Source organism: Gallus gallus, chromosome 1 (genome assembly GCF_016699485.2).
Source record: "Gallus gallus isolate bGalGal1 chromosome 1, bGalGal1.mat.broiler.GRCg7b, whole genome shotgun sequence".
NCBI classification, from domain to species: domain Eukaryota; kingdom Metazoa; phylum Chordata; class Aves; order Galliformes; family Phasianidae; genus Gallus; species Gallus gallus.
Window position 1 is genome coordinate 169,153,666 of NC_052532.1, and position 24,472 is coordinate 169,178,137.

At 41.0% G+C, this 24,472-nt stretch overlaps 1 protein-coding gene across 5 annotated transcripts in view; it reads right to left on the minus strand.

Annotated features, from left to right (window-relative positions):
• Nucleotides 1-3,774: 3,774 nt before the first annotated feature.
• The window catches only part of KPNA3 (karyopherin subunit alpha 3), a 53,205-nt gene continuing 32,507 nt past the window's right edge, over nucleotides 3,775-24,472 (minus strand). For 4 of the 5 annotated variants that reach the window (NM_001193575.2, XM_046941707.1, XM_046941710.1 and 1 more), the window contains 12 exons: nucleotides 24,332-24,427; nucleotides 21,917-22,002; nucleotides 19,275-19,361; nucleotides 18,713-18,882; nucleotides 17,943-17,987; nucleotides 14,764-14,895; nucleotides 13,368-13,496; nucleotides 11,508-11,612; nucleotides 11,301-11,372; nucleotides 11,036-11,198; nucleotides 8,104-8,198; nucleotides 3,775-6,536 (listed from right to left, as the gene is read on the minus strand). In NM_001193575.2, the coding sequence (NP_001180504.1) occupies nucleotides 6,438-6,536; nucleotides 8,104-8,198; nucleotides 11,036-11,198; nucleotides 11,301-11,372; nucleotides 11,508-11,612; nucleotides 13,368-13,496; nucleotides 14,764-14,895; nucleotides 17,943-17,987; nucleotides 18,713-18,882; nucleotides 19,275-19,361; nucleotides 21,917-22,002; nucleotides 24,332-24,427 (1,279 nt within the window). In that variant the 3' untranslated portion in view covers nucleotides 3,775-6,437. Of the gene's footprint in view, nucleotides 6,537-8,103; nucleotides 8,199-11,035; nucleotides 11,199-11,300; nucleotides 11,373-11,507; nucleotides 11,613-13,367; nucleotides 13,497-14,763; nucleotides 14,896-17,942; nucleotides 17,988-18,712; nucleotides 18,883-19,274; nucleotides 19,362-21,916; nucleotides 22,003-22,813; nucleotides 24,428-24,472 lie in introns of those variants that run through there. The other variant, XM_015275674.4, reaches the window with a different exon arrangement.

The window sequence follows — 24,472 nt, forward strand, 5'->3', positions numbered from 1 at the left end:
GACTGCCAGAACGATGCTGGCTCGTAACATTTGAAACAACAACACAGGGTTCTCTTCTTTGTTCATTCCTCCTGTGCTGCAGAGCACGTTAGAACAGGTAAATCTATCCAGCCTTCTCTGTCCTAATAAAATCCTTGCACAACAGCACTTAAATACTTCATGTCAAAACTCCCTGGTGCAAAGAGAGCAGCGTGCAGGGTTGGAGAAACCTGTCAGGGCTGTCACTTTTTGTTGTGGAGATTCTGAAGGACAGCCCTTCCCAACAGCTTTCCTGGATGCTGACTTCCTACAGCTGCCATCCCAGCAGCTCCCTGCAGCTCCATCAGCCCTGTTTCCCTGGCCTTGTTGTCAGTGTTCAGCTGGTAACATGGTCTGCTTTGCTTTGACTTGAATCTGGGGGGCCATGGGCAGAAGCAGCCAAGTCATGGGACAGCAGGGTTTGGGAGGACATCCTTCAAAGCATAGCTTAAGGCAGGGCCAGCTCTGAGGTTAGAGTGGGTTGCTGAAGGCACTGTGCAGCCATTCTGAGTACGTCCAAGGATGGCCACCTCTCCTGGGGACACCAAAAAGAAGAGGAGAATCTCTGTACGCATACAGGAGGTTGTACAGCGTTGGTTGTACAGCTGATGGACCCAGGAACCTTTCCATAGGGCCGACAACAACTAGTAAGAGGCAGGGCCTTCTCTGATGGGTCCCAGCCCTGCGTCCCCCTGGCTTTGGTGAGCATCCCAAGATCAGGTAGGACCGGGGCCTTTGTGAGGTAAAGGGGAGCACTGGAACCACTGCCCAGGGATGGTTCAAAGAGGAGCCGTAATGCAGAGACACAGGAACACCTCGGGGCAGGGAGGCCAATGAGAATGAGAAATGCTAAGAATAACTTCTTTTATTCCCCCAAACATTATAGAATCACAGAATCATTTGAGCTGGAAGGAATCTTTAAAGACCATCTGGTCCAAGTTCCCTGCAATGAACAGGGACACCTACAGCTCCAGCAGGTGCTCAGAGCCCCATCCAGGCTCTCTGTCATAGGAGTTTGCAAAAGAAACTGTTAGAAAACGCAGAGAAATGTCACCATTATCACTTTAATACACCTAGAAGGTGTATAATCATTTCCTCCTCCTAAGTAATACCACCTAGAAAGCTTCACTGCATGTAGCTCACAGAAACAGGGGAGCTAAACTTCACGTACCACCACTGCTTAAAACACCATTGCTACATGGTATTAAACACCAGCCATGCAATTAAGGTCACAGCAGATGACAAGTTACAATTAAATACACCTTGGCATTTACGAGGGTTAATTCATCTCCTTTCCTCACCTTTCTGATACTTGATTACGGCATTTAAATCACAGTCAACTTCTTGTCTGCAAAGTGTTACGAGAAATGATTTCCCTGAAGTTCACGGAGTCGATGAATTATTCTTCAATTCACTTTTTGTAACCAAACCATCATTGTGATGGGGTCTCAAAGCCATCGGTTTCTCCAACGGGAGGACAAACCCATGCAGCCTCCAGGCCAGATTTATTAACAGAGGGACCAGCCTTTGGAAGGACTGAGCTGGAGATTTCCTCGGGAAGACAGACACCATCCCAGAGCAGAGCAGGACTAGCTTTGCTGATGTACCACTGCAGTCGCTGCTCTCCATAAGCTGCCTGCTGAGACTGGGGCTGGCAGAGCCCTCTGCTGCAGCTGGGACACCCAGAGCAGGGTGCCCAGGGGCTGGCAAGCCAAGGGACCCACCTGGCAGCAAGCAAAAAAAAAACCCCAAACCCAAATCTTGGAAGATGCTGAGGTTTTCACACTGCAGGAGTGCGTGTGGAGGGATTAAAGGACACCAGAAGCAGGCGGGTAGCATGTGGGTGCTGTGGCTGCTGGACCCACTGCAGGCAGAAGGGAGGGATGTTACTGCAGCAGCTGACAGTGGTCGCATCTCCCATCACGCCAGGAAAATGCAGCCTCTGGTACCCACTGAGCAAGGGGAGATGCCAAGAAGGCAGGGATGTGCCTAGATCTGATGGAAGCTCCACCTGGTGCCCCCAGCAGCCTTCATGACCTTGTCCTTAGCATGGAAGCTAAGCTGTATATTTCTCTAGTGTCTCTCTCCCTACCTGCAGATGTTCTTACATCCCATCTAGATTTCCTTGCTGACACTGTTCCTGGTGGAAATAGAGACCAAACCCATTCCTTTCAGCTCTGCAGCTGCCTTTGGGCTTAAGGGATCTTAAAATACACCCAGTTCCAAAGCCCTGCCATGGGCAGGCACACCTCTCGCTAGGGCAGCTTGCCCAGAACCACATCCAACCTCGCCCCTCTGCTCCACGTTTAAAAAGGCAGTGAGGTTCAGGAGAAGCTACGATTCCTGTGGAAGTTTATTCCAATTTCCTCACCCAGCTGAGGGGAGTGATGCTTTCCAGCAGTCAGTTTTGGAAAGCTGGAAGATTTCCTCCAGGAGCTGTGCTGATCACCACAATGAATCCTGCAGAGCTGTCTGAGAGGCTGAGGAACAGAGCACAGTGATGGATGCAATCAAGGGGTAAGAAATGCATCCTCCTGCACCAACATTGAAAACCAAACTTGACTGCTCACAAAACATCTCCATCTCACCCTCACTTCTCCTTCATATTCACATAATTTCTATGGGGGACCACCTGGCTCCATGAGGTAGGATTAAACAACCAAGAAATACAGATCACAAAGGGTGATCAGCACACAAATAGTTAAGGTGCAGACGTGAGCTCCATTATCCTTCATCTCAGCACATGACAAGAACGCACAGAACTAACCACAGTTTGCCACCGGATTCCATTCAGCAAACAGCCAGTTCACCTTCCGCACCTGTGTCCCTGGGTCATAGGGACAGGTGGTGGCCATGGTGACAAAGCACTGCCTCCTGCAGCCCACAGCTCTCCACTGCTTTTTTTTCCCCCCTTCTCTTCTTGAGAGGTGCTTTCTAATGGCTTGCCATGATTTGTTGTCCTACATCTGCTTGAATAGAAGTGTGATTTTGCCACAAAAGGGAGCAATTTCTTATGCAACAAAGCAGAACTAACAGAAGGCAACCAGGTTGCTTTGGTAGAAAAGACCCATTTGAAACACACTCAAAACCCAAAGGGCATCATAGATCAGATCAGAGTAATCAAATAGGCCACGCTCAGAGATTTTCTTTCTTGTTTTAAATACACCAGCAGTGGATCCTCATGCTTATTTCTCTGTTGGGCAGATCAAGCAAATAAAATGGAAGCATGAGGAGGAGCAACGTATCTTCTAGTTTTTGTTCCTTCTAAGACGTTTCCTAGAGTAACACATTTGTTTCTCCAACGTAGTGTCTCCCAAGTCAGCCAGGTAGGGCCCACTGGAAGCTAACAGATGGCCACGATGCCCCAGGATGATGCAAAGCCCACCTCCAATCCACTTGGGAACCCCAAGAGGGGAACTCGTACCTTGAGGTGAGGGCTGCTGCCACCCAGCTTGGCCGCAGATCCCTGCCCAGGGCTTCCCAAGGCACACTGCAGGAGTGGAGCCAGCCATCCCGAGTGGCAAATCACTGCAGAGCAACAGATCCCAAATGGCACTGGGAACCTGGGAAACACATCTCTGGAGTTGGAGCAGGATGGTGAGCTCCTCGACGCTACAGAACACCACACCATCAGCAGAAACCACCGACTCCCAGTTCCACAGATGAGCCGCAGCCCACTTAGCATCGCCTCCTGCACACGTTTATGGAAACACCTTAGAGAAAAGTATAAAACTCCGTAGCAGAACAGTACCCAAGTTCCAGAGACCACTGCGTTAGCTTACTTTATTCATTCCTGTAACATACGTCAGACGTTGAGGTGGAGTTCTGCTAACTAAGACCTAGTCAAAGACAAAAACCCCTACAGGTTGATCTGCAGAGACTAAGCAGTTCCATAACTTTCAAAATAACTTCTTGAATTTTTTTTTTTTATAGTATTTGATAGCAGCTTTTTATTGGTTACAAAACCTAAGCCCATATACAAAATTAGGAACACATTTAGATGCCTCTTTGAAAGAACGTTTTAGTCTATTTTAACTGATAGTTTAAAAAAATAATAAAAACAATGCAATTTTAAACACTGTTCTGAAAACGTAAAAGTGCAGCAATATACTTTGTTTCCTTTATTAACTATGCGATGGTGCAATCCCAATCAAAAGCTGATAAGGTCACAACAGAAAGAACTGAGCACACGCCTTGGCTTGCCTGGACTCAGTTCGCCGATGTTCACTTTTAACGTAATGCACCGAGTGCAAGAAAAAGATCAGATCTTCACAGTCGTGGAAAACCATTATTTTAATATCAATTTGTAGGTAATTGGGAGGATAATAGTGAGCGCAGGCTGAGCAGGGTAACCGTCAGTCTATACGGCAGAGGAGGAAACTAAATGGAGTTAGAAGGGGAAAGATTTGTTCACAATGACACCTGCCGGAACTCTAATTCCACCAAACCTTTGTGACCTTACCTAACTTTGACTTTTTATTGTTTAGTTTCTTAGCGAACACCACACATTTTCAAGGTTTTAGACTATAGTGTGTGAATAGGATGCAGTTACCATATGAAGCTTCAACTCAACTTCTGGGAAAAGAAAAAAGGCACAATGAACTTCAACTCAATTTTATGTGCACGAGAGTTGAAAAATCTGAGCCACCTTAAAGAGAAATTGATTCTAAAATTTATAAAACCTATAAATAATCAGAGGCCAAACCACTATATTAAAACAGATTATCTAGCAAGTAAAAATCTTGCAGTTTAAACATACGCTTGTATCCAGCTGGGATACAAGACAACTCGCTCTTTAAAGTGGCTCCACCTTGGCAGATATATATTTAATGAATGCACACCTGCTATGCGTTGTTCATCAGTGGAAAAACAGCTGATCCACAAAGCTCTGATGGCATCTGTCCTTATCTTCATCACAGTAAATACAACCCACATCCAATAACTAAATTAGTTTAGATTTTTCTATCCCTTCACATCAATGCATTGGGAAATTACACCCAGTAAACAACAGCAACAAAACCAGTTTGTGTGATAGCTTACGGAATTATCCATCTTCACCCCAGCCATACCAGGATCCCTTTGAAGACGACTGGGTCGGGCGATTTTCCTAAAGCAGTGACCTCACTCACATACCTTACGCAGAGTTATTTAATGTGCGCTGCACATCAGGTTGTTGCTGAATGGCGGCAGCTTCCATACAGCCTCACACGTCAACCAGTTTGCATCTCGTTTCATCACGTGACTAAGATTTGAGACTGGTTTCTGAGTAACTCTTCCAATACTCCAAGAATGAAGCTTTTATGACGCTTCTAAGTAGTTGCTGGTTTGTTGCCAACCACATCATCAAAAGCACTGGTTACTAAGTAAAAAATAGATTAAGACTAAATTACAGTAAACATGAAAGCTCCACAGTTTAAACCCAATATGAATCAACCATATCCAATTATCAATTTAAAACAAAATATATTGACTGCTGAAAGTTGAAAGCAAGACTCTTTTTAACTAATACATTTTTTTTTGGACAGAATTTTTTCTTTTTTTTTTTCTACAGTCTGGGATTCTTGCTTTCAGCTTAACCAGAAGTTCAAGTCCGTAACAGGTTGTAGCTCAGGTAAAATACCATGCACAGCATTTGATTACTTCAAAACAGCAGGAACACACAGGCTGAAGTGAGTGGTCAAATAGGGCTCGCTGTTCTCAAAAATTAGGTATAATGGCAAAAGCTTTACCAGTCCAAATCTACAGTTCATTCTCCAACCCTGGTTTCTGAGGCAGTTAATGAACACACATCAATTACCGATAGATGAAGTAGTTTTTTTGTTTGCTTTAAACTTAAGTGTTTAATCAATTGCCAAGTGTTGTGTTGTTGTTTGTTTTTTGTCTCAGTTACTTTTATTTCAGTTTCACCAATGAAATCATTTGGCTTGCGTTTTTTAATCTATTCTTCCACATAAAGTATATGAAAATATGTTTGTGGAGGACGATGATGGAGGCTCAGAGCCAACTGGGCCCCTGGAGTCTTCCAAAATGTACGCGTCATACCAAAGTGTCTTGATCCACAGCGCACCATTTTCCAAAGAAGCTACTTTTCCGTGGAAAGCCAATGTGCCACCACTATGGAATTTTCTTAACAGAACTGCAGATTGCGGTTGTCAGCATGTGGCACCAGGAAAAAGGCAAAAAAAGGTAGTTGGGACTGTTAAAAAGAATTCTGAAACAGTTTAAGAGATCATGCATATGCATTTACAGTCCATGTGATAGTGACGTTTGGCAACTGCAAAGTGACCGATACATGGCTTGCTTTAGAAGCATCAAAACGAAGAGGCATGTGTGTCTTGGAGCCTTTTGTTTCTTCACTTGGTAGCCATCTGGTGGTGCTTCATACTGGTGTGGGACAGAGAAGCTGCACTTTTTTGAACTTAAAAATTAAATTCTTTTGTTTGAAGGTTGGCTGTCGGGTCAAAATTGTAAGTACCTCCTTGAGTGGCTTCAGGAATGAGACTGGGATCCTCATCGATCTATCAAACAAAACAACAACAACAATCTGCTGAACGTCCGTTCCCAGCACAATTTGGTACTCGTAGAAAAGATTCACAGATGTTCATCTATTTATCTATTTTAAGTATTACTGCGATAACATTAATTTGGTTGTAGCAACCACATGCCTTGTTTCACACTGTGTGTCATGCGCAAGCACGTAAGAGCCCTTCAGGGAGGGGCGGGGGGTGTCTATATAGGTTTTGGAAGTCTGGCACTGGAGTAAAGCAGACTGACTCACCTTAAGACATTTCTCTTTATTTTGGGTGACTTACCACCTAAATTGGAACGAGGGACTTAGGCATTTGGGGACAGCAGCAATTCTCAGGAGGAGGACTAGGGCACACCACTACAAAGACCAAATCTGGTCTCATAATTGCTTGCAGATGTTTGTGAGTTGACAAATTAACACTTCTGCCTTCTGAAAGCAATGCTGCCTACGTTCACACACCTTTAACTCAATACAAAGCTATGAGCGCTGATTCTAAACTATAAGCCAACTGTCTGTGCGCTTTACAGGACTCCCCAAAGGAGCAGATGTGATTAACAACAAAGGGGTGAGCATCTAGTGAGCAGCAATGTCTTATGAGGATACAGAGCTCCCAAAGTGGCAGGATTTGCATTGGTTTGCAATGGTACTAACGTGACGAGGGCTCATTTTGCTACTTACAGTTACTGCCTGAAAATTTATGTCATTATGTTTTTTAATCCCTATCATCCAATTATAGAATTTCTACAATTTCTAATAAGTTTCAGAAACTCCAGAAAAGGTGCTACCAGTATAAGCAATAATCTGAAGTACAGTCTTGATCCCCCAAAAAGGCAGTAAATGCAGCCAATTATGCACACACTCAAATGACCTTAGCTTATATAAGAAATAAATGCACAAAAAGGAGCACTAACCTCAACAGCGTTATTTTTCCACCTGTACCAACTGAGATCATGCTCTTTAGTTAACTACAGACATCTCAGAACCATTACGGAGGTTATTAGACATTGCCCACAGAATCATTACAAGCATAGGGAACTGGTCAAAATATCTCATCGAGATGCAAGAAAATATCAGGTGGCCTACATCAACAGCTGCAGAAGGTTTTCTGGGTTTAATCGTTCTCTTCAATGCAAATTCCACACCAAGCAATTACAGAGCTGAAATATAATAATCTCTCTGAAATAAGGATCCACTCCCCAACTCCTAAGACTGACGTATGAGAAAGCAAAAACGGGGAGCCAGAGAACTGTTCAGATTCTAATCACAAGTAATTACACGTCCATGTACACGTCAGTGCAACGAACACTGGGTCTGTGTCAATGTATTTATGCAAAATGAGATCAGCCATCTTAGTATTGTTGAAGAAAATTCCTGGAATTGAGAAATACTTCAAAGACTTTCAATTCAGGGAAGGAGCACTGAAAAGGGAGCAGGAAGCTTGACCTCCCAGACAGCCTATGCTCACAACAACTGGAACTGATCACCAAGGACAATGTACTTACTAACGTAACACTAACAGCACAGCGCATACACTCTTCCATCTTTAGCATACTTACATCATCACCAGAGAAATATTGATCTATGATTTCAAACGCTAGTTTATAAATGTCTTCATTCTCATGTTGTTGCAAGGCTTCAATTTTCTCTAACCCTGGATAAAAGAAAATTGAGAAGAATTTTAAATTGGAGTGAATTAGTGACTACTTTGGGAAAAAAAAAAATCTAACCAAGAAAAATCATGAAACATTACTACAGAAACATACTAGAACATAAGATAAGGGAATCTTCTCTCTTTTTAGATAAAACCCGCTGTACTTCTGTGTGTTTTAAAATTTTATTATTGCTTTTAAGACTACTGTTGTCTAGTGCATAGCTTTTGTTCCATCCCTGGAGGCATTCAAGGCCAGGCTGGATGTGGCTCTGGGCAGCCTGGTCTGGTGACCTGGTTGGCGACCCTGCACATAGCAGGGGGGGCTGAAACCAGATGATCATTGTGGTCCTTTTCAACCCAGGCCACTCTACGATTCTATGATCCTGTATATAAGCAAAGGAAGTGGCTTTATTTAACCAAGGCAACAAAACCTCATCCTAAAATCAGATTAAAATCCTAGTCCCATTTTCAAACTGGATGTGTTATACACAAGAGAAAAGCTTCCAGTTCACCAAGTTCTTAAACATCCTTTCCTTACTATACCCTACTATGCTATATCAATTAAACTAAGATTGGAATATCCCAAAGCCTGACTCCTCGTTCTGCATAAGTCTTAATGAAATTATGATCATGGAATCACAAAATGGCTTGGGTTGGAAGGGACCCTAAAGACCATCTACTTCCAAATCCCTGTTGTAGGCAGTGCTGCCACCCAGCAGCTCAGGCTGCCCAGGGCCCCATCCAACCAGGCCTTGAGTGCCTCCATGAATGGGGCATCCACAGCTTCTCTGGGCAGCTGTGCCAGGGCCTCACCACCCTCTGAGCAAAGAATTTCTGCCTAAAATCTAACCTAGATGTCCCCGCTTTTAAAAAGCTTAAAGTCATCCCCCTTTGTCCTGTCACTGTTGAACTGTGTAAATAGTCAGTCCCACTCCTGCTTGCAAGCTCCCTTAAACACTGGAAGGCTGCAGTGAGGTGTCCCCAGAGCTTTCTCTTCTCCAGGTTGGACAAGCCTAACTTCCTCAACCTTTCTTCATTGAAGATGTGCTCCAGCCCTCTGGTCATCCTTGTGGCCCTTCTCTGGACACGCTCCAATATCCTTCTTGTACTGAGAGCCCCAGAACTGGACACCAGATGGGGCCTCATGAGGGCAGAGTAGAGGGGGACAATGACCTCCCACTCCCTGACGTTGATGCATCCCCAGGATACTGCTCGGATTCCGTGCTGTGAGCACACACCACTGGCTCATGTCCAGCTGAGCTGTCCTCAATGAGTTCTTCTGCCAGTCTGTAAACACATTTGGGATTTCCCTGACCAAAGTGCAACACGTTGCACTTGCCCTTGTTGAACCTCATTAGGTTCACACGGTCCCACTTCTCAAGCTTGTCCAGGTTCCTTTGGATCGCATCCTTCCCTTGTACTGTGTCAACTGCACCACTCAGGTACATGTCATCAGCAAACCTGCTGAGGGGCGCAGTTCATCTCACTGTCTATGTCACTGATAAAGATGTTGAAGAGCTCCAGTCCCAAGACAGACCCATGGGGGGGACACACCACTTGTCACCGATTTTCACTTGTACATAGAGCCACTGACCACAACTTTCTGGCTGCAACCATCCAACCAATTCCTTATCCATCAAATAATCCACCACTCAAACCCCTCTCTCTCCAACCTAGAGACAAGGACATAGTGTGAGATCATATCAAAGTCCAGGTAGACAATATCAGTTGCGTTTCGTTTGTCCACTGATGCCATCGTTCCATTGAATGAGTCTGATCAGGCATGATCCACCCTTGGTGAAAAAGCTGTGCTGGCTGTCTCGGGTCACCTCCACATCTCACATGTGCCTTAACATAGGTTCCAGGAAGATTTGCTTCATGATCTTCCCAGGCACAGATGTGAGGTTCATCAGCTTGCAGCTTCCTGGATATTCCTTTCTATCTTTCTTATAAGTAGAAGTTACGTTTCCCCTTTTTCCAATCACTAGGGACCTCCCCTGACAGCCACAAATTTTCAGATATGATAGAGAAAGGCTTGGCAACTACAGCCAGTTACTTCGGGACAACAGGATGCATGTCAGCCCCACAGACTTGTATACACTCAGCCTTATGAAGCAGTCTCTGACTTGCTCTGTTCTTACAATAGGAAGTATTTTGCTCCCACAACACCTGCCCAGAGGTTCAGGGACACAGGAGACATAGGAAGCCTGCCTCAGAGTGAAGGTTCACTGAGTATCTCAGCAGTCTTGTCTGTTGTTGCCAGCTCTCCCTTCTCATTTATCAGAGGGGCTACGCTTCCCTTGTCCTTTCTCTTTTGATCAACGTAAACGTAGAACCTCTTCTTGTTATTTTTTCACGTTCCTTGTTGGTTTCAGTTCTGTGTGTGTGTTGGCTTTCTTGATCCCATCTCTACACACTCAGATGGCATCCCTGTATTCTTCCCAGGCCACGCATCCCTACTTACACTGCCTGTGCATTTTCTTTCATCTCTCACTTTGACCAGCAGGTCCTTACTCAGCCATCTGCTACCAAGGCAATGAACTAAAGCAAGAATTGTGTGTTTTACTGCACGACCAAGTATATTAAATAACCAAAAGAAATAAAGTATAATTCTCATATAAGGAATACCTAGCTCCAGAAATCTCCTCCACCAATTGTTTCCAACATGACTGTTCCTAAACCAAGCTAAAGAGAATAAAGTGTTGTTTGCTTATTCAGATGGCTCACAGTCCCAAGAATTCTGTACTAAACATCCAACAGCAGCAAAGAGAAGACAGAACAGAATTCAGTATATATATATATATTTTTTTTTTTTTCCAAGTGTAGTAAGCACATACCTCCACACTCTTCTATAATTTCAGCTATTGTGCTAGCCTCATCACCAGCCATTATCAGGATGTTTTTCAGACCATCCAGCACCACCTGCACCACTTGAGAATCCTTTACTGAGAGTAGATTGCAGAATGGTGGGATTACGTTTTGCTGTACAAGGTATTCAACCTAAATAATGGGGAAAAAAAAAAGTACTTTGAACATTTTGCTTCTTACAGATGGCTGCATGTGCAATGTTTAAGTGACAACCTGAAATCCTACTATACATACCTGATCTTTTCTCCCACTTATTGTCAAATTGCTAATTGCCCAAGCAGCTTCCTTCTGTGTTCCAAAGTCACCCTGAAGAGTAAAATTAATGGCTCATTAAAATCCACATGGAAACATCTGTCAAGCTTATTATTAAAAATCACACACTCCTCATGTCAGGTTTATAAAAAGAGGATGACAACTCGCATAGCTGACAGTTTGACTGACCTTAGCCAGCTGGTGTATGATCATAGGGATTAGCCCAGCATCTATTACAGCCTGAACTTGTTGCTGGTTTCCTGCTGTGATATTGGAAAGGAACCAAACTGCTTCCTAAAATTGAACAAAATAAAAAAGCAAAACACATTTTTGAAAACAGTCAACAGTCTTTTCCAATCTTTGTGATTCTATGATGAAAAAAAAATCAAACTGAAAAAAAAAAAAAACAGCCTTAAAACTTCAACTTGTACCACAACCATCTCTAAATAGAGCCTCCAGGTTTCCTCCCCAGTAGCACTTCCAACACACAAGCTTTTATTGCACTGTGAAAGCCAAACACGCAGGAGATTACTGCAAAATTGATACGATAATTCAGTGGGTCAGATTATTACTTACTCCACACACTGGCAGCAATACTGACTTAAACATTATATCCATTTTGCACTGCTACAGCCATAGTCACATTTTAAATTCTGAACAAGTTTTGCAAAGGAACACCAAATAAAAAAAAAACTTCTGTAATTTTAGACCTGACAGCTCAGTTGTAGCTTTCTGTGCTTCCATCTCTTGTTTACTCCCTTATATATGAAGTAGAGCTTAGAAAGCTCATTTTGAGTTTTCCCATTAATAATCAGACAAGACTCTCAGCCCTGAGACCTTACTCAGCAATTATCTCATTCAGGTGCCTCATCAGCACAGCTAACATCTAATGGCAACAAAAAATTCCTGGCTACAACAGGTTATCTTGCCAAGCCAATCAAGAATATCCGAAAAAAGCTCTCAACCTGAACTAAAAACAACCTGATTTTAATAAGCCATCAAAGAGCCAATCATAAAATACTAGAGAAAACATAACGGGTTCCAATTTTTTAAGGAGGTACATTTGACTTTTATTTCTATTTGCTTCTCATATTATTAAAACAAAAAACTGAAAGGTGTTCATAGACTTCTCTTAAAACAAAATAGCTCCTTCTTGGTTTTCAAAAAGAGCTCTTTCTCATTCTTTCCTGAGTGCTAAAAGGGCAGACAGAAACAGATCACAGCAGTCTGAACTGTTGAAGATTAACTTCTTCAGCGCTACTGGTATTTTCCAAGGTCTGAAGAAACAGAATCTTCCTCTGTGATACACTACAATGGGGCAATCATGTAAGCTAAACAAAGGGGCAGAGAAAAGAGAAAAAGCCTCCTTCCCAGCCAGCCCCATCTCTGCAGGGGAAGATGGCATGACGACTGCCAAAAATAAAGCAAACATCATCAAATGCAGCTCTGGAAAGGAGGCCACTTATCAAATCCTTTCATCTAACCCTCTCTATCCCATCTAATCCTTCGTAGCAGCAAAGTTCCTTCTTTGAAAAAGAAGGAGATGAGATGCAGGGATAGTTTTCAAAAAAGGACGGTGGTATTCTGTACTCTCTTGAATATGAAGATGGACAACAGAAGAGAAAAAACTCCACTCTGGAAAAAAAACTGTTGTTTTGATAAATCCCTTTAATTTTGGGGAGGAAAAACTGGGTCATCCTTACCCATCTCACTGAACTCCACCAAAAGTAACAATCCTTAGATACAAAAAACTGTAGCATAAGTTCACCACTTACTCACTTTGCAAACAAAACACATCATACTTCAAAGTGAAAAATCAGTCCTCCCAAAAACCAGCACTGATGCATCAACACTAACGAACGGACCCTCAACATGGCTGTTTGACTTCTGCCCTAATTAAGCACCAGACTGAAAGGCGGTGTCTTCGTACAGAATTGCTGACATCCCAGAGATAACAGCTCAGAGAAACGCTTCTGTAACACGCTACAGATCACTGGTCTATTTTTTAAACAACAAGATTAAGCAAGGAAGAAGCAGATTATAACATACCTTGTTTATCTTCTCTTTTGGATGCGTCAGGAGGTTTGGGAAGTAAGACAAAACATCACAGTTGAGAACAACTTGTGTCTGTTCATCGGTACCGGTTACTATGTTGCCTACTGCTCTCAGTGCTGCTGTCTGAACATCCACAGTGGGAAAGGGAAAAAAAAAAATTGCATGTTAAAAACGTTGCTGTTGCTTGTGTTGAAATAAAGATCATTTTCATAGAATCATAGAATCATGGAATCGCTAAGGTTGGAAAAGACCCACAGGATCACCCAGTCCAACCATTCTCCCTTCACCAATGGTTCCCACTAAACCATGTCCCTCAACACAACATCCAAACGCTCTTTGAACACCACCAGGCTCGGTGACTCCACCACCTCTCTGGGCAGCCCATTCCAGTGCCTGACCACCCTTTCAGAGAAGTAGTAACGTCTCTACAGAATACAAATAAAATAACGTCTCTACAAAAACACTGCAGAAGAGAGTTCAGCACTACAGCCCCTGAGCTACGCTCTAAAACAGGCACTGCTTCATCAAAACAGAAACACACAGTGCAGTACTTTACTGAAAAAGCAGGCTGCAGATCATCTCCGGGAGTTTAAAGATTAGAAAGTAAAAAGAGATTAGAATAACAAAAGAAACAATTTGTCATGTATCTGACCTTAGTTACACTAAACATATCTAGGCCTTGACTAAGGCTGTAAATGCTGCATGCTTTTTAATTCAGGTCTTCATTGCAGAATAAAGAAAAAAAAGACTACTTATATTCTTATTTACTCTCAGTTGACTTTCAAAAATGCACATTATGTCCTTACGAATTAATAAATGTTTTATAAGTGATAGAAAACTGGAGAGACTCCTTTCCATCAAGTGAACTGGTTTGACAAATTTTGAGCCAGGCAACCCTCATCCAAAGTCCAAACTAAACAAATATGGCAAATGCACAGATAAGCACAGAAGCTCCCACATTCCAATGGTTAATTTATAAAAATCAAGCACACATTAACTAACTTATGCTCAGAATCAAAGACATTAACATTCAAAAAGTATCAAAATTGTAATTGATTTCCACGAGCTACTCAGATGCTGCAACCACGTATATGCAGCAACAGAAAAGAGCACACAGTCTGAGAAACGTATAACCCATTGTCATAAATTTGCAACCTGCTGCTTTATTGATATAAAAAAAATACCTCCAAAAGAGTTTCAATGTCATTTTAAATGTTTTTTCTTGGTGTAGGTAACTTTTTTGTTCAGTTTATCTACAACAACTGTGTTGATAACAACGCCTACTACAACACAACTGTAGCTACAACGCTCATCTCAGAACCCCAGCAACAAACACTCCAAGGCACAATTGGTTACAAAGGACTATGCAAGGAAAGGGAGACAGACTTACCTGAACTTTGACCTCCTGGTGACTCAGAAGGGGAACTAGAAAAGGTACAACTCCCGAATCAATCACCATCTGTATCTGCTCGTTGCCACCGTCTGTTAAGTAGGACAAAGCCCAAACGGTGTCCACGAGAATCTGTAAGTTGGAAAGAACATAACACCATTTACACACTGAATAGCAAAATTCCTAACACTGAATCTTAATTTAGCAATAATCTTCCACATGTCTGGGTAAAAAAAAAAAAAAAAGCATGCAATTTAGTTACAGGAGAAACTCAAATATTTTAATGCAACCTGATGCGTTAAATGTTGGATTATTACATACGACTACGAAAACTGGGGCCATTTGTTCAGTGATAAGAAGTTCTACATCCTCTTCCTTTTAATTGACACATTTTGGTGCATAAAGTTACAGCACACATCACCTGACAGAGGTAAATGTTGGGCTTGATTTGCATTTTGGAGACAGATGAATGGCTCAGTTAAGTAACTGACCTAGTAACCTTCTGAAGACAATAGTGACCCAACTTCTCAGCCCTGCTCTCATCTGTTAGATGTACTATCTTCTGAACACACAACAGCTAAATGTCCTTAGTCTTTACATCATCTAGCTACACTTTAATGCCTTTGATCCACAATGCAGGCTGAAGTTAAACTGCAAACTATCCTTCATATTGAGATTTAAATCCACAGCAAAGGAAAGAACTTTCTTGTACCAGCTCTTATTTTAAGGTGGCAGCTGTTCAAGAGAGGGGAATAAACACAAAGAAACGATTATCACACAGGACACACTTAAAGAAAATAACAGTGAAGTCATAATGAAAGTCATGATGAAATCACCACCATGAAGTGGTGATTTGGTATGGATGATTTGAGAGCCATCCAAAAAAAAGGAAATGTACAAAAGTTAATTATTTTAAAGGTAGGATCTGAAGCAGAAACAAAGCTAGCAGAAAAAGAGGTAATATCACTTAAGAAGTTAAGAACTGCAGGAAGAGAAGCCTGGATGCCCCTGAGGGCATTTCTAAGTCAATTTCCAAAGCTAACTAAAGCAAAGCAGTTACTTTCTGGAATTTTAAGGAAGACTAAAGCCTGAACTCATTCACCTAAGTGAAGTGTCTAAATTAAGAGCACAGTAAGCCTACAGTCCCAGTTTATAACCTGTGTGCTCAGACACCTGCTCTATTCTGTGAACTAAACAACCTTTTGAATGGCGCTCTCATCTGATTTACTAGAAAGAGGTTAGAGCAATAGGCTTTAAATCCAGCCATCTTATTTGTGTTCTCAGGTTAGATGGTCTGAAGCAGATGGTTTGAAGGCTTTGTAGGCAGAGTTTGTGCCCAGTATGTCTGATGGTGGGCAAAAAGGAGTTAGCAGCCCAGCTCACTGAGTTAAGGATGCTTCAGATGAGAATGGCTCGATGTAGCATACCCAAACGGAGATCTGTGAGCCAGCTTCATCTCTCTGACAGCTTAATTGAAAGAAAACTCATTTGCTATTTAAGTAAAGGCATCTGCACTCTACTTTTCAAGCAGATAGCCATTCAAAATTTCCAGCTATTAAGATAGCTAAATAGCACTGAAGGCGTGAGAAGGACCTGCCCCATTGGCTGCTTCCACCCATCACCAGAGACCAGACAGCATGTACCTACTGCTCTCCTGATGCAGCCTTCTGCTGCCCTCACCTGATGATGCCACAGGGACAGCAGAACGTGCTGCAGTGTAGCCAGTGTGACAGCCAGCAGTGAGAGATGGTGCCTCACCAGTTTCCTGTCCCCTGGTGATGATGAGAGCAGCAGCCACCAGAGGTGCTCACAGGACTGCCTGCTGACCTACCTGCATCACTAACTCATCACCAAAGATAGATTTGCTGCTCCAGTACTGAGAGGCTGGGATCACAATGGTACCTCCAACCAGCACCTGACTCTTGGGATCAAAACGATGGGCACCCTCACAGAGATCAGTCAAAACCTGGCACCATGTAGTCTCACATCTAATTTAAGAAGCTCTCACCCAATCATCCCTTGCAAAAAGCTTTCAAATTTGCCAGAAAACAAAACAAAACAAAGCTAACCAAAGCCTATAGGTTAGAAGTATTTTTGGTTTTGCTATGAATCTCCATTTTGGTTTGCCCCAATTATGAACTGTAAAGTCACCAGGTGCTGCCTCCCTCTCACGTTACAGTGGGATGACCCTGGCAAAATCCCAAATTCAACTGTAAATATTTGTGGAACCACTACACCATTAGAAGAGCAGCAGAAACACCACTACTTCATCACAGAAATAACCTAAGGCATTTCCACCAGCCTTACGCCCTGTCCCCAGACACACCAAGCTGTTCAATTTCTGCTTCCTTAAATTGTGGTGCTACCACAGAAAGCAACAATTCAAGACATTACAAAGTCCCGATGGGAAGAAAAGCAGAAAAGCAGCTCAGTTATTCCTTAGGTGTGCAGATCTTGGTTCCTGAAGTCACAATCTAAGACCTCAGGAGGTAAGACCACTCTCTAGGACTTTGAAAATGTATGCAAAAACCATGGCTCAGGAGCATGGATATTTAAATATTCTTAGTAGTTAAATATTAATATATTTAAATACATTTTCCTATGTGATTTCCTTAGTCAAACAGGTTGCAAATTCAGGAATCCAACAGGTTACAGAAGTTAGATTTATCCAAATGATCACAATATTTGACTGAACTCATAAACAGAATTATACATTACATATCAGAGAATTATTGAATAGCCTGAGCTGGAAGAGACCCACATGTATCATAAAGACCAGATTGTTGCCACACAAATAAGGTGTGAACCAAAATTCACACCTTATTATCTAGACGAAATAACAAATTGAGGTAAAATTACATTAAATTAAGAACAAGAGTAAATCTCAGAACTCCAAACTTCCAGAGCACAACTCTGTACAACAGGGTTTTTGAAAAATGTAGTTTCTAGTGTAAAAATAAGACTTTTAGAAAATATATTTCAGAAATGGTGCTTGCAATTCCTTTTTCCTGCTCTGAATGACCATGATTACATTAGTCTTAGTACTTAATTGTACATTTACTGCTTAACTGTATGTAAGTTAACAAATAAAACCAAGTTCGCCACAAACAATCTCAAAGCATTTTCTCTTTAAACAACACAAAAAAAGCAGAATATCTAAAACTTCAGAAATTACTTACGTTTATATCTGTATGGTAAATGAGAACACACAATGCTGGCAAAATCTGAAAAGAAGTTCATCAGTCATTACAACAGAATAAAATTTGCTGTGTAAACATGAATCCAAATAGTGCTAACATAAAACTCAGCTTGAGACTGAATTATTCTACTACACTCATGTACTTCCCAGCAACTGCTCATTCCCCCGAAGTATGTATAAAAATATGTACTTTATTTAAAATTTGTAAAAATACAAGACAGTAATATATCTCAAATAGACTATAATTTGACTATAGACTATAATAGACTATATTTTGGAGGAAAACAAGCAAATATCATAGACATCTCCCTGATCATCAGTGTAAAGGGATTTTCAGATGCTTCTCCAGTGGTGACTTGACAACAACTGTATGTTCACAGCTAGTCAGAACACAAACTAAACTATATTCACTACTCTGTATACATTTCCTCTTATTGAAAAGAATTGTATTTCAATGATTCTGTTTATAGAACATATACAGAATCATGTTTATAGTCTTTTTAGATAAAAAGTACATTAATACCCTACAGAGTGTTTTCTTGTGTCTCTTTTAATATATAAGTAATCGGTGTTGTCAGCTTCAGATGTTATGAGTAGCTTTGCTGCTATCTCAGTCAAATTACTTCACAACTAGTAAGTGGCAGAAGACAGTGGCAAAAGACATGCACAAATTCACAGCATGACAATGTGAAATATCTGGCCTCTAGTGCAGAGCATAAAGAAGTATCTGTCTCATAATTCTGTATTTACCTCCTGAACTGTCTCCATAGGCGGTGGGGGGTCCTTATTCCTGCAGAGATTTACAATGACCCATGTGACGTTCCGAAGGAAGGTGATGGGAATGGAGGGATTGATGAAGGACAGAAGAGGTTTGACAACTCCCAGTGATATGACATAATCTCTACACTGAGGACCATCACCTACAGAAATGAAAATTGTTGTAAAAGAAATTACATTAAAAATGGAAAATCTTGAAATGTATGCAATGGCATGTTGGGATTCTGAAATTCTATGTTTCCTCACCAATAGTTTACCACTAAAAGTTCACGTTCAATTAAATATACATACATACGGGTACGTATGTATATTTTAAGAGACACAAAATTTATTCTGTTAACACTTTGTGCAGCAAGTGACACCATTCTTTAGAAAAAAACAGTATGTACGTATGTAATTCTGGCCACATGAAAAAATATAGTAAGCCACGGAACTTAGAGGAAACATAGTCTCATATGATAATGTCAATGTTCAAAAGTCAAATTCTAAAATGAAACGCTCCTCGAATGCAAATCATTGTAAGAACAACAGTTACCAATGATATTTCCGAGGGCCCACACAGCCTGCTCACAAACGTTCTGGTGCGGAGAATGGAGTAGTCTCAAAAAGAGGGGTACTGCATCTATGGAATGCAAAGAGTGGATTTGTTTTCAGTGGAACACAGTACATGCAGAATACTTCAGCTGATTCATATTAAAAACCTTCTCTGCCATGCTTTACACTAACATACAAGCTTCTGTTATGAAGAGCATACAGAATCTGTTAAACACTTCTATAAAAATGTATAGAGGGAGAAAATGCAGACTTGAGAACAAGCAACTATTAAACAATGCTGTCCACATTTCAACATTTCCCCATATTTCTCCAAGTGCTACCTAAGAGCCACAAGTATGTAGGCGTTAGGTTTAATCTCCTGGTAATTCAGGTGCTAGAGTTATCCAAGATAGCAATACATACCTAGCAGAATGACATGCCTACTCATGCAAACGTGTTTCAAATCTTGATTTTAAGAAAATAGCTTCCTCCCAAGAAGCAGCTATAGTTAGCTTCCACGTGTAGTGAAGATTTACATCCATCTGCCATACGGTCCTAAGACAAGTTTTTATTTGTTCTTATATAACAGAAGCAACACAGCAGATTAAGGAAGCGGTACTGATTTTAGGTTTCAATCTCTGCTGCATTAAATACACTTAAGAGCTAAGAAGCCATCCCTCAGCTGCTCCTGTGAGCTATCTTCCCTCAGACAACTCATATTCTTCGACACATGGGAATTCTTACAGCAGTTTTTCAACTCTACATATTATCATACTCATCCTACAGCCTTTCTTGATGAAGTAAAATACATGAACTTACATACTGTGGAAGGAAAAAATGTTTTTCTTATAGAGACTGTAAGCACCAAAATAGCTTTGGAAATCTAAAAAACTACAACACGGTTTGTGAGCAACTGTGGATCGATATCCTGGTGACAATTTAACATGTGATAACAAGCCAAAAAAAAATCCCTGATATATTTTCAAGAAAAAAAACGCAGAGGGATGAAGAATGAAGGGAACCTGGAATTCTTTCCCTGCTATGGATGAGTAATGGAGCAATTTTCTACAACAAGTTGGGAGGGACAGCAACTCAACACTGTTTAGAACACTCTTTTTTCTTGTCACAACCATCCCACTTCCATAAGCTCAAGGGGAATATTCAGGCTTCTTTTTCTCTACGACTACTGAAATTACACTGCAGGCGTACATGTATTCAACATATGTCAGAGTGGAGGGTCAGGTATGTGTTTTACACTTGACTGCAATCCTGCTTTTACAGCAGAAATGAAAATACTTTCTGTCAGTATTCGAGCAGGAGGAAAGTCTGAGAAAGTGGGAGCTGCAGGCTATCTGATCCACTGCTCTCGAAAAAATTAATTACTTCTGCTCCAAATTGGCTCCTGCCAAGATCTATTCTGTGTGTACAGTACCTTCCCTCTCTTGCTAGGCCCTCCGATTGCCATCTGTCCCTGACTGCTGAGGCCTTCTTTTGTGTTTAGGCTGCAGCAGCTTCCTCTGTAGCTGCAAGGGTCTATTGCTTCATTCCTGCAAACTGGCCTTTATCTAAATAGAGTTCAGAGTCCCTTGGTCACCTGCCAGAAAGAGGCAGCTATACTTCCAGACTAAGCTTCCATATTCTCTTCAGAAGCAAAACTAAGGAAATATTTTTTGCTTCTCTACATTTTTTCACACTTGTTTCTTTGCAAGTGTTACCTAAACAGATTCTGGGAGGGACATAACCACCCTGAACTCCCAGCATTTGTGCACCCAACAGCAATGTTTTCAACTCCGTTGTGCTGTGCATATGCACTCTTTGATATTCATTTTCACTTCACATAAAAGAAAAAAAAAAGAAATCAAATAACTAGCTCATCATTTTCCCATATAAAAGCACTGAATATCAATATGTCTAGACAATTTACTCTATAACTGCTCAGCCACAGCCTCCCATTTAATGACAAAACATCGCGTTTAGCATAGAAGTGATTGCTTGAAGATAAGTGTGTCGATACACAAAAGCTACATATATAAACCAAAAAAATAAGGACAGTTTGATTCAACTCAGCAGACATAAATTATCTTCAACTAACTTTAATTTCCTGTCTCTTGGTAATGGAAGTCTCACTGGCTGGTTAGGAGCCAAAGCCAGCACAACAAACACAATGCGTACAGGAGAGACAAATCACACAGTCAAGGAAAGGAAGGCAATTTTAACTCTGTATTTAGATGGGCAATTTTACATAACTGTGTGTATTTAACAACTTTAGTAAGATTTATGAACATACCATTGAAGTAGAAAGAATTGCTTTCTAATGTAAGTTTTAGTTGTAGGGGAATTAACAGTACATGAATACAAACATGGACACTAGAAAGGACTAACATTTTTGTCGCACTCATTGTATCATCTGTCATTCTCTATCTTCTTCAAGGGAAATTCAGGTCTGGGATCCTTAATATAAATCATTACTGACAAAGAGATTAACCTTTAAGAGCAAAAGCAGAAACTTTTTGAGAAAGAAGACAGACATATGTTTTTATTGTTTTAATAGTTTTGATAGTGAATGGTATTTGTTAGCCAAAAATCCCTTTTCCCTTTAACCCCAAACACCCACACCCCCAATAAACATATCGTAGTACTTACTAGACTGTACAACAGCTTGAGTTTGTGCAGAAGTGCCTGATGCTATGTTAGTCAATGCCCATGCAGCTTCAAATTGTAATGAAGGACTGTAATGAAATAATTTTACAGTAGTAACTTGAAATGATCTTCAGATTATTTTACGGTTCAGTTCAACTCTATTCACTGTATGCACTCTATGATGCTACATTTAAGCAGTGCCACCTGGCTACAAGATCTTTTTAGAAAAACTCTAAGCTTGGACATTTCAGAAGAACAGAGAGGAAAGGAAAATACAAATTCTTCATTCTGTGAGCTTTTTAAACTGCTTATCATTCTGACCTCATGTTAGGAAAAAAATTAAAAGTAAGAAAAACAGTAACACTTGTTGAAATAGCCACCAATTGTGAAGCTGACCACTACTCTAATCAACAAACTGCCTCCAGTATGAAAGACTTCTGGTACACACCATCATAAGATTTGATTATGCCTCTCTAATAAGTAACAGACACCTCTTCACACCCAACCCACCCAAAGGCCATGCATGTTTAGTGAAGAAAGTGCAACTGCCTTACTGCCATTAGGAGTTCTTAGCAAATAAACCACGGCTGACCAAAACTAACAAAACCTTGTAGCCCTTCTAACATCACATTCAGGATCAAATGCAAGCAGACACACAGGGACAAAGACTTCCATCTGCTCCATCACAGACACGGTACAGGTGCACCATCAGTACCAAAGGACAGCATCATACCTGTACTGATCCTAACTGTAAAAGCTAGGGGAATGTCCAAACTAAGATTTTATCCATCAATTGTTGTCTGTGCCAACAGCAGTTTAATGAAACAGAGCATGAAAACTTGTTCACACCAACTTTAGAGGTTAGGAGTTGTAAAAGCTATAAAAGAGTTGAAGGCTTACAGTGATTGCAGTAATAGCAAGGTGTCCAGGACCCAGGAGTAGCACAGAATATTTACGATTTGGTGACTACTTTTCCTTTTTGACATCTTCCTCAATGTTTTACATATAGCCATATCACCTGCTTCCCTTAAGCTTTTCTCATGCATTAGTTTCCAAAGCATTTTAAGGAGTTATTGGGCATAGCATTGGAAAAGAAACAGAGATGGAGGTACAAGATGTGTAAATAAAGATTTGCAATAACAAACAGCACGTATAAGCAGCCATCTATAAACCTTACATTCTAGGATCAAATGCTTTATAATTCTAGTTCTGAATTGGTCCTTGTGCACACAATGAATTTTTCCTCCCCCTGTGATCTGAGTGCCCTTGGGATAAGCTTCCAGTTACAACACAAACAACAGCTTTAATTATCTGCTACACAAACTCTTAGCAAAATTTACCTTTACGGAATATTACACAGCAATCACAATTAAAAGGACTGCCTGAGAAAGTGCTGAGTTCAGTTTCAAAAGGCCTTTTAAATGTTTATAAAGATCAATCATACAAACAACCTAAATAAAATTCGACTTAAATTTTCACAGTGCTGAACCATCTAATTCTAGAGCACACAGGCATTTGTCTGCTTTCAAAATGCTACCTGATTTGGACATTACTGCCTGCTGTTTTCTTAGTAACTTTGCTGCTAAACAAACTAGAAACAAAGCTAGTCACACTTTATATTTCTTTTGCAGCCCTCCAATTCCATCCAAAATGTCAGTCTGTGCTTTTTGAAGCTCCTAGCCCTTGTGGCTGCAGAAATGCCTTTGAAAATGGAAATCCTCTAAATACATTTATGGCTCACTGAGACCAATGATAGCCTAAAACATTTACCTCAAACATGTTAATCCCCATCTGTCCCAATAAGGGGCTCAAAGATTGTGGAATACAGCACTTTTCCTTATGTGACATGGAAGTAGTGCGACAACATGCTCAACATTCTCTATCTCCTCTACTTGAAGCTCCTGTTTTCCATCAAGGAGTCAGAACACAAAGCATGCTTACTGTGGTGTTCTATCACACGAGGGAGCAGCACAGAGCCAGAAAGCCCACCTTGCAATAGGAATGAAAGGAGCCACAAAATTGAGCTAATAACCTCAATGAAACAGATGACAACTGTATGCTCACATAGAGAACAGCCTTGTTTACAACCATGCATACACTCTGCCTTCTGAAATGCCCACACTAAGTCTGAGGCAGGTTTCTTAAAAATACTTAACAGGAAAGCCTGAAATATTCAGAATCAGTGAGAAATGTAGTAAGGAATACTCCATTAACTAGATATACTCAAGAAAGCACTGAAGAAGAAAATGACATTTCAGCAGCAGAATAAATAATACTCCTGGAGAATTTATATTCTACTGTCAAGGCATTTGATCCATTGTGTTAAGTTGTAACATGCTATGGATCCTCAGTTCCATATGAACAGTGGTCTAGATAGAGTTTTTCAGTGCAAATGAACATTTGTCAAGGTATACTTACTTATCATCCCTTTCTAGGCATTTTACCAGAATTGGCAAAATTCCAGATTTTATTAAGTCATCAATAGGTGGATTTCTGTCACTGGATAGGAGTTTTCTGTGAAATTAAATGTAGAAGTAAAATAAGTAACTTTCATCATGA